Source organism: Leptodactylus fuscus, chromosome 7 (assembly GCF_031893055.1).
Source record: "Leptodactylus fuscus isolate aLepFus1 chromosome 7, aLepFus1.hap2, whole genome shotgun sequence".
In the NCBI taxonomy this organism is placed as follows: domain Eukaryota; kingdom Metazoa; phylum Chordata; class Amphibia; order Anura; family Leptodactylidae; genus Leptodactylus; species Leptodactylus fuscus.
Window position 1 is genome coordinate 74,726,844 of NC_134271.1, and position 10,812 is coordinate 74,737,655.

Consider the following 10,812-nt stretch of genomic DNA (forward strand, 5'->3'; position numbering starts at 1 on the left):
AGTGATGTCACTACTGACCGCTATCAAATGGACAGACCAGATGATGTCACCACTGCTTTTAAGTTAATGGATACGCTGTATTCTTTACGTTGCGTCTATTTCCTAAGGAATAGATAGACTGTAATTGGTGTCAGATAAAAAAACATGGTTAATCCAAATGCAGCTTTTCACTAAAACACTTAATACATGTTTACTATTAAAAAAAATTATAAATGAACATTCACAGTCTAGGAAAAAATGGTCCAAACTGCAATACAATATGAAATATAGGTTTGTTTAGTGATATATTTTGCATGCACTGCTATGTTATTTCTGATAAATGATTATGTTTAATTTTACATTATACTGCAAGGTTCCCATCACTTACAGCATACACAGTGGTTAGAAAAGGATCTCCACTATGCAGGCCCCAGCACTGAGGGAACACACGTTTTGGATGAAGTTGTATGTACACAGGTCTGAGAAGCCTACTCTGCGCTGTAGGCCCCATAGGCCACTGACTGTCAAAGGGGAAAGTGTGTGCACGTTAACGGTCTTTGGATGGACATAACATACAAGAAATTCCTCCCCCCAGTCAGCCCAGGTTTGGCCAGTAACATGACGGCAGATCTTAGCCTCACTAATGATTTCGTCTCTGCAGAATGCTGCTGCTGCATATGTATTGGTCTCTCAGGGAAATCGAGTAACAAATAAGACCTGCTGTTTATTATGCTGACAATTCCCCAGTAGGGAGGAGGCACAGAGAAGGCATCGGCAATACCACAGCCATCGTCGACTCATATTCAGCATTTTACAATGGCATAAACAAGCCCTGGTCCTAACACAGCAGATGCATCTGACTGCTCCCAGGAAGGTGGTGTATGTGGGTTTCCACCCCCTCTTCGTGATATGTTTCTGCAGATGGAGCAAGGTCTGATGCCCTGGTATACGCTATTAGATTGCACTGCAATGTATATCAGATGCTTTGCACACGCTCTCCAAGGAAACCTGGACCCCCACATTCAATATTGATCATGCCTCCGACCTGTGTACAACCACCCCCTCTTCCATAAATTAATGTGCACACCAATCAATCACATGATCAGGGATGTAAGCTAGAAGCTGGCAGTGACACACTGAGCTTGCTTCTCCCCAGATACCAATATATTTCCAGCTGGGGACCCAGAGGCAAATCTCATTACAGGGACACATTGCAAAATAATACACTGTCAATGATACACAGGAAAAGATCAGAGCTCTGCAGCCTCAATTATAAAGGTATCTACAGAAAACCTCTATTAATATGGATATCCTTCTGCAACAAATGGGTTAACTTCGGCTTTACTTCTTCTGTAGCAATAGACTTCTCTGATCAAGATGGGGATGAAGTACCGCCATGAGGTTTCCTTATAAAACTTCATAACGACATACAGATTGTTATAAGGGATGTTGTCTCTTATTCTAACAGTGAATCTTTATCTGCTTTGACATATACACAGGAGCTCAAAAGTCAGGTATGAAAGTATTCAAGATGGTGGAGGGGGTACAGTCTAGGTACAGCAATAGAGGTATGAAGTAGAGATAATATGGATGCAAAATAATTGAAATAATCTATGTGAGCAAATTCTCAGTGAGCTGACATTCAGTTTTTTTGGGGTTTTTTTTTAAAACAATTGTCCAGCCCTAGAGATAGACAGAATACTGTATCAATCTATCTGAAAAATTCTGGCCCAGATGCCCAAAAAAAGTTGGAAAATAATTCTGGTATAAATATGAAGAAATACTTAGTATTTCCCTACCCTTACACGTTGCAGCAAATTAGACAAAGAAACATATAGCCTGCATTGTACACAGCACATGTCCTGCATAATATATCAACTGAGAGTGGTCACTGACCCCAGGCCTCCAGTAATAAACACGGATACACCTATATTAGAACTGGACATACCAGTCATATGTCTCTGGAAGCTGGAGATCCCTTACACACACAAATTCACTGAAAGCAGACACTATAATATATAGAAAAATAAAAAATAAGGCATCCAGTAAAATGGAATTCTATTAGAGAGCCGTCTGATGACAGGGAGACACTGATGGGAGCGTTGGTGCATTATCTCTAGATCAGCTTACTAGAGTATTACTGAGAGGCCTGCACACATTCCCCATACACTGCTATCACCCTGGAAAGTGGATTATGGCAGAGGCCCATGATAATCGTGGCGGCGTGAGGGAAGCAGTGCCTTTTTTCAGAAATTAAACTTTTTTTTTTTTACTCCGTGTGTAGGGAATTAAGTAATCTGCTGCTGAATGTATAAGATCCAGCTAATGTCCCCACATTGAGGGCAGAGACTTACAACCTGTGAATCCAGAATAATAACTATAATCAGTGTTATATCATTAGTATTTAGGAACTCTCATTATTATCCTCCATAGCAAAACATACCGTTCAGATTAGGCGTATATATCTCTACTATAGTCTGCTTATTTGTCTACCTACAGATCCCAATTTTTTAGCTAGCTATCATACATCCGTCTATGAATGGCATCTATCTCTCTCATAGCTATCTATCTCACATATCTGTCTCATATCTCAATCTTTTATATCTATATCAAATCTGTCTCTCTCTACATGCAGGTATTATCTGTACACATTAAATGTGTTACAATTATTACAAGCAGCTTCCACGGTCCTGTCTCTGGGTGGAGCAACTCTGTGACTAGTGTGTTGGGTGCAGGACTGGAGGCTCCATCTGAAATGATGATACGCAGGCTCTCACAGGGCAATGCCCAGACATCAGATGTGGCAATCAACTGGTACAACGCAGTAGTGAAGCCAGTGGATGGCTAGATCTGCAGAGTGTTAGTCACTGCAGGCTCCATACAGAGACTGACAGCTGTATTTAGAGGGGTTTCCCAGCTCAAAGTTGTTTTTGTTTTTTTTTTAAATTGTAGCAACCATGCACATAAGACAGTTGCACCATAAATGAGATTTCAGCAACCTTCTATGTGTCCTTTCTTCCAAGATCTACACCCCCCCCCATAGCGCAATTATATTTTCAACCTTACTGTGGAGCATGTGACTGTCTATTTTTCACCAGTGAAAACTACATTTCCCAGGTACCTTGCATTGTGTGCTTCATAAGTGCCACCATGGCCTTCCCTCCAAATAGAAATTATACATGTACAGCACATGCTCCATCTGTTGGATGGCACACGTATGGCTATGTAGCACTGATATAATAAACAACTATATGAAAGAAATAGAGAAACTGAGCATGCTTGACCTGGATGAAGATGGACTACTATATCCAGTGGCAAAAGTGGTCAAACAGTTGTAGGAAAAGGGGGATTTACAGGCTTTTTCTAAAGATATATTCAATTTGCATAATTACTTTCATTGGTTGACGATGATATTATGCAAAGTACTTTCATATGAAATATGATTATCATTGAGGAAATATCCTTTTAAAGAACCTCCATGGGACCTCACGCTTTAGCACAAGTCCTTATTCTATACATGAAATGGAGCTTTCGTTGGTACTTCATGCTAACATGACATGGAGCTATCCAAACGTTTCCATTCTACACATGGCATGAAACTGTCCAAGGGTCCTAAGCAGTTATATGTGAATGGAGCTTTCTAGGAGCCTAATCTTTACATGACATGAACATGTCCAGGGTCCTTTATTACATACATGACAACAAATTGTCAAGAGTCCCTTATTCTATACATGACATGAATCTGTTCAGGGACCCTCAGCAGAAAGACATACATGGCATGGAGTTGTCCAGGTGTCGCCATTCCATACATATCATGGAGCTTTCCAGGGGCTCTCATTCTATACAAGACATGGAGCTGTCCAGGGACCTTCATACCATACATGTCATGGAGCTGTCCAGGAGCCCCACGTGTTGTACATGACATGGAGCTGTCTAGGGGCCCTGATTCTTTATATGGCATAGAAATGCCCATAGGCAATCATTCTAGTCATAACATGGATATATTCAGGGGCCCTCAGTAGCTATACATAACACTGACCTGTCTAGTGCCCTCAGCAGCTATACATGACATGAGGCTGCCTAGGGACCTCATTGTACTCAAGACAAAAAGTTGTCTGAGAGCCCTAATTATTTTTACATGACATGGAGATATACAGGGTCCTTTATTCTATGCAGGACATAGAGCAGATATATGTGATATGAAGGTGTTTAAAAGCCTATTCTTTACAGGTCATAGAACTGTCCAGGGCCCTTCATTATATGCATGACAGCAAACTGTCCAGAGTCCCTCATTCTATGAATGACATGAACCTATCCAAGGACCCTCAGCAGATATACATGGAGATGTCCAGGGGCCCTCATTTTAGTCATAACATTGATATGTCCAGTGGCCTTCAGAAGCTATGCATAACTGTCCAAAGCCCTCATTAGCTGTCCAAAGTCCCTCATTCTATACATGACATGGATCTGTCCAGTGGCCTTTATTCTGCACATGACATGGAGCTCTCAGGAGATCCTCACTCCATACACGACACAGAGTTGTCCAGGGCCCAGCAGCTGCTATATATGGCAGCATCTGTAAAGCACTGTGGAATATGATGGCTTAGTGAGATAAATACATAACATGGACCTGTCCAAGGGTTCCCATTCTTTACATACCATGGAACTGTCCAAGGTCCCCATTCTATACATAACATGGAGCTGTCCAAGGGTTCCCATTCTTTACATACCATGGAGCTGTCCAGGGTCCCATGGAGCTGTCCAAGGGTTCCCATTCTATACATACCATGGAGCTGTCCAGGGTCCCCACTCTATACATACCATGGAGTTATCCAAGGGTTCCCATTCTATACATACCATGGAGCTGTCCATGGGTTCCCATTCTTTACTTAACATGGAGCTGTCCAGGGTCCCCATTCTAATCATACCATGGAGCTATCCAAGGGTTCCCATTCTATACATAATATGGAGCTGTCCAGGCTCCCCAATCTAGATATAATATGGAGTTGTGCAGGGTCCCCATTCCATACACAACGTGGAGCTGCCCAGGGGTGCTTAGAAGCTACATGGTAAGGAGCTGTCAAGGGGCCCTCCTCAGTCACTACATGACGTGCAGCTGTCCTGGGGTCCACATTGTACACATAACATGAGGGGTCCTTATTCTACACATGGAGCAATTGAGGATCTCTCGGCAGCTATACATGACATAGGAGAGTCCAGGGGCCTCAGCAGCGCAGCCTCTTACCTCCGTCAGAGTAGGTCTCGGTGCCGTACCCATCCTGCAGCCCGTTGGTCCACGTACCCTCGTACTTGGCGCCGTTGCCTGTACACTCCCGGACCCCGTATCGTCCCTTGAAGCCGTTGGTCCACTCGCCCCGGTACACCCACTTGCCCTTGCTCTCCACGCCGATGCCATGACGCTTGCCCTGCGCCCAGGTGCCCTGGTAGGTGTTGCCGCTGGGCCAGGTGTAGACGCCCAGCACCTCGAAGCCGTGACTCCAGGAGCCCGTGTACTCGCCCTGGCCCTTGGGACCGGTACAGATGCCGTGGCCGTGCGCCTTACCGTCCTGCCAGCCGCCGCAGTAAGACCCCCCATCGTCAAAGTTAAATCTTCCCCCCGTGGACATGCACGTACCGCGGCCCCTGCACACACGCTCTGAAGACGGGGCTCCGGGGGGGCCCGGGGCTCAGCACAGGGGCGCACTCAGGGACCCCGGGCTCCCCAGCATTCCGGGGGATGCTCGCCGTGTACGGGGGGATGAGCACTGCAGCTGCCGAGCCCTCTCCCTCCTCCTCCCCCTCCTCCTCGTCTATGTCCCGGCCCCCTCCTCCTCCTCCTCCCGCTGCATTGGCTGCTGCTCCCGGGACTGATGGATCTCGGCTGCGCCCTTTGCGCTCACAAGACGCAGCGACTGCGCAATAAGGCGACCGCGGGATAATCCCAGACAGCAACGACCGGGATGCCGGTGTCAGCACCGGGGCGGGGTCTCTGGCATCATCAGCCCGGTGTCATACACACAACACAGTAGTCACTTGTCACTAGATCTGCCCCCGGTGTCACCCCGTGCCATGGTACCAAAGTCTCCCGAGAGAGACCGCTAACGTCACCCCCATATATACCGTACTGTCCATCATCTCTATATAGCAATGTCACCATTTATGGCTAATGGCACTTACCTGTCCCCGTACATCGTATTGTCACCTATCACTGTGTATTCCTGGAATGGCAGCGTGTATACCTCTAATATTCGGGTATATATTGTACCACTGTCACTTATTACTGTATACACCTCTATACACACTGTTGTGTATACTACTAATGTAACTAAACTGTTTATGTATATTAATAAAGGATTAATCTATTCACCTCTGTACGTAAATACTCCTAATGTAACATTTTCCATATATACCCTATACTGCCAGTGTCCCTTTAAACACCAATTCTTTGACACTGTACTCCCTTGTGACCTGTTTCCGTATATAGAGTAACCATTAACATAATACACCTACATATCTATCTATCTGTATGTATATATCTCTCTGATACACCTGTATATAGCAGGAATGTCACATGCCCACAGGTTTACTGTTAATGGCATCCATATGTGTGTGTGTGTATATATATATATATATATATATATATATATATATATATATATATATATACACACACACACACACACACTGACTTTGTCATTAACATGCCTCAACCATTGACAATTTGGCATTGCTGAAATCATCTGTATGCCTACAAGTTGCAGCAGTCGGTACATTTTAGACTACCACTAAAGGTCACGGCAAGGTTAAATTTCCCCCTACTATATATTCTACAGTATCATAATATTCAATATTCCTAATGTTAGATATAGGCATATATATCATTAATGTTAGACTTATCACTTTACATACCAGTAATGTCTGTCACCCTTTATATGTTGTTAGTGTCATGGTGTAATCTGTCTGAATATATAAAACTATTATCACTCACCTATTCTTGTATATACCAGATGTAACACAGACTGTTATTCTTAAACCCCTTTAGGGGTTGTTTACATAACAATTTTGTTTTATGTATAGCATATATGTGAAATTTCCTTTTTGTATTGTATTAAACATATAGGCCTCTCTTTCTATAGTGGTTTTTGTCCATTTTTTTTTACTTACAGATTGTATTCATTTTATGTATTCTTTTTAAAACACATGTTTCTAATTTACTCTAATATTTAATCATATTTTATTGATATATTGAGCAGACTTCTTTGAAGGACTCTAAAACGTAGCACTATTCTGCCCTTTAAAAATGGTATATATAAACACAAAACAGATAAAATGTAGAGAACGTGTGCACTTTTGAGCTACGTTTTACCAGTTGAAGTCTATGGATACGTAGAGCACTACATCTTAATATATTTTATCGTTTATTCAGCAGAATTTCCAAATTCTTTCCATGTCTGGATTTTTTGTTTAAAAGGGAGACTACCTCCACCAAAATTGCTGCTATTCCACTTATATGCTGTTGTAGGGGTGCTTAATGAACATCTTGCTGCTGAGAAAATCACTTTTAAAGGGGCTCTATCAGTAAAATCATGCTGATAGAGCGCCACATATGCGTGAATAGCCTTTAAAAAGGCTATTCAGGCACTGCTAAAGTTATATTAAACTACCACCCCAGTTTTAAAATAATATCCTAAAAAAGAATGTGATCAACTTACTCATTGTGCATGGTGGGCGGGCATTCAGGGTCCGCTGTCTTTCATCCACGCCTCCTCTTCCTGCGATGTCCTCGGGTCCCGTCTTCCTCCGACGCTCACAAACTGACATTGCTAAAAAAAAATGGTGTGGGCGCATGCGCAGTAGCATGCTGCTTCTACTACAGCTACTGCGCATTCGCCCACACCATTTTTTTTTAGCAATGTCAGTTCGCAGACCCGAGGACATCGCAGGAAGAGGAGGCGTGGATGAAGAAGACGGCGGACCCTGAATGCCCGCCCACCGTGCACGATGGGTAAGTTGATCACATTCTTTTTTAGGGTATTATTTTAAAATTGGGGGGTAGTTTAATATAACTTTTACGGTGCCTGAATAGCCTTTTTAAAGACTATTCACGCACATGTGGGGCTCTATCAGCATGATTTTGCTGATAGAGCCCCTTTAAAGGGGTTGTCCCATCACAAGGATCCTATCTATACTGCTAGTTTATGTGGATTTAAGACTTTTCCTAAATGCATTGCTTTATCAAAACTGCTTTGTTTGACCGCTATCTTAATTTATTCACTTCATTGTTTACACTCCGTTTCTATGGCCCTTAGGATTATCTGCTCATTTGTCAAGTGATGTAGCTGCCTGCTCTCAGGGGGGGAGGGAGGGGCTGGGAGCAGTTCTGAGCTGTTTGTGTCTTTTAAGAAGCGGAGCTTCTCAGAGAGCTCCAGGATTTCTGAGCTCTTATCAGTCGGTTTAATTGAATTTGGCTGGTAAGGGCTGAGATAGGGAGTCCGTTACCTCTGTATGTAATGCAAACTGACTCAAATCCTGCTCTGCTACATCAGCTTCACACTGTGGTAATTCATTTACAACCAATCCCGTGCAAGTGAAACCCCGCCCACCTATGTGCCGAGAGAAGCAGGAAGTGAAGAGAGCACAACAGCCTGCAGATTAGTGAACAAGCGTCATGGGAATACCCCTTTAATCTTTCAAAGTACCTGTTTTCACCTTTGTCTGCCACCTAATCCCATCCCCTAAAATAAAGACTGACAGGTTATGATATAATAAATCGAGGTGACGGAGTCCCACCAATCCAATAATGATGACCTATCCTAATAATCACTCAAAAAAGGGAAGAGAACACCAAGCAGCCAAAATACTGTAGATCTGTTGTAACTTCGGGATCACAAAATTGTGAAATGTAAAGAACGAAAAAGACCAGTTGGCCTCTCATCTGGAATGGTTGTAAAAATGCTATAACATCCTATGATAGCATATAACAGTAATCCAGGCAATTTTTGGACTACATGCTGTGTAGTCAGGGGTGAACCTAGCCTCTTTGCCGTAGGGGGTCGGCGGGTGGTGGTGGTGGGGTTGGGATTGGGGGGGGCGGCTTTCTGCTGTCCACCTCAGGCGGCAAGATGGCTAGGTTCACCCCTGAGGCAGAGGAGGCAGCAAACACCACTGATTACACCGAACACCAGACACGTGGCCAGGATTACAGTAGACAGATTACCAAAAGAAATCAGGGAGGCACACTCTGGTCAAGGAGGTCAGACGCGTATAGGATATTGTATACACTTTATTGGAGTCTATCATTGGAAAAACACCTTTTTAACTAAGGGCACTCCTACCTTCCATTCCTTTCTTCTCCCCACCGTTTCTGATCAAATCCATTTCTTCTGTTATGCAAATTATGATCATGGAGCAGGGGCGTTTCCCCTGTGCTCCGAGTACCCCCTGCGTCATAATCTTCCACCACCCCTTAGCTTATTTTGTTTACTCCCTCTTCCTCTGCTCCAGATCTTCTGCCTTTCGCAGACATTGGTATGCTCAGTATGCTTAATTCTCCAGAGAGCTACAAAAGTGTAACAGATCACCGTAAAATGGCAGCCTGGGCATGCGCAGTTGGTTCTGCCTGAACCTGAAGTGGCAGAGCCGATTGCGCATGCATGAAATTTGATATCGTACAGTGCTGTGTCCAATGCCTGCGAAAATCAGAAGATCCAGAGCAGAGGAAGAGGGAGTAAACAAAATAAGCTAAGGGGTGGTGGAAGATTATGACGCAGGGGGTACTCGGAGCACAGGGGAAACGCCCCTGCTCCATGATCATAATTTGCATCGGAAGGTTACGAAGCGGGGGTATTCAGAGCACAGGGGGAACACCCCCAGTGCTCCTTGATTGTAATTAGCATAACAGAAGAACAGATTTTCATCAGAAATGGCGGGAAGAAGAAAAGAATGGAAGCTAGGAGTAAAATATCCTTTTTAAAGGCTATTCCAATGTGCCATTAGTTAAAAAGGTGTTTTTCTAATGATAGACTCCCTTTAATATTGAATCTTAGACAACCACTTCAAGGTCTACAGAAAATACTAGTGTGAGGCAAGTTTGCTGTTCACCTATAACTGGAAGCAACAGGGTACAGATGTGTGACCACCTATACGGCTGCCACTAAAGTCCTTATAGGATTTTTTTACTTATGTTTCCCAGATTCCAGAGGCAACTTGCATAATGAGAACGATTAGCTTTTCAGTAGCCATAAGATATTTGTCACAATGGAGCAGCAGATGTGGTATTGCTGAATACCTTTCTAGAGTCTAAACCCTGCCTGATCCTGGGGAAAAGGAAGCTCAAGGATCAAGGCGATCTTCTCCAAAAATTACATAGAATATAGTTGTCAGGCTTGGTTTAGAGGGCGACTATAACACTAACCTGTGCTATGTAGCCATTATTACAGTATCTGATCATGGCAGATCGCAAGTACAAAGTGTTATTGCTGGTAACATTAGCCTATGAAGGGTTACAAACTTTATAATCACTTGTCTATATTCTCTTCCTGTTAGAATTAAAAAAAAAAAAAAAATCAGTTTAGGACTAGATTTTAGGATGCAAAAAAATGACTTGAAAAAAGAAAGCGACATTTGTTTATTTTTTATTTATTTATAAACAAAATACTACTTTGCATTGGCCGGGAATCGAACCCGGGCCTCCCGCGTGGCAGGCGAGAATTCTACCACTGAACCACCAATGCTCCAGCTGTGCACTCAGTCGGGAACATCTGTGGAATTTCTGTGCACCAACACCTATTCCCTTCCAGAATATTACAGGACTGCAGTAAGAGGAGGGAGGGG

General features: G+C 43.4%; 1 protein-coding gene and 1 non-coding gene across 2 annotated transcripts in view; both read right to left on the reverse strand.

The window, feature by feature from the left end:
* Positions 1 to 5,736, reverse strand: part of JPH3 (junctophilin 3) — an 80,181-nt gene extending 74,445 nt beyond the window's left edge. The window contains exon 1 of the mRNA XM_075282154.1: positions 5,225 to 5,736. Within this exon, the coding sequence (XP_075138255.1) occupies positions 5,225 to 5,606 (382 nt within the window). The 5' untranslated portion in view covers positions 5,607 to 5,736. The remainder of the gene's footprint in view (positions 1 to 5,224) is intronic.
* Positions 5,737 to 10,641: 4,905 nt separating this feature from the next.
* TRNAG-GCC (transfer RNA glycine (anticodon GCC)) lies at positions 10,642 to 10,712 on the reverse strand. The gene has a single exon. It is a non-coding gene; the product is annotated as a tRNA-Gly (tRNA).
* Between the last annotated feature and the right edge of the window lie 100 nt (positions 10,713 to 10,812).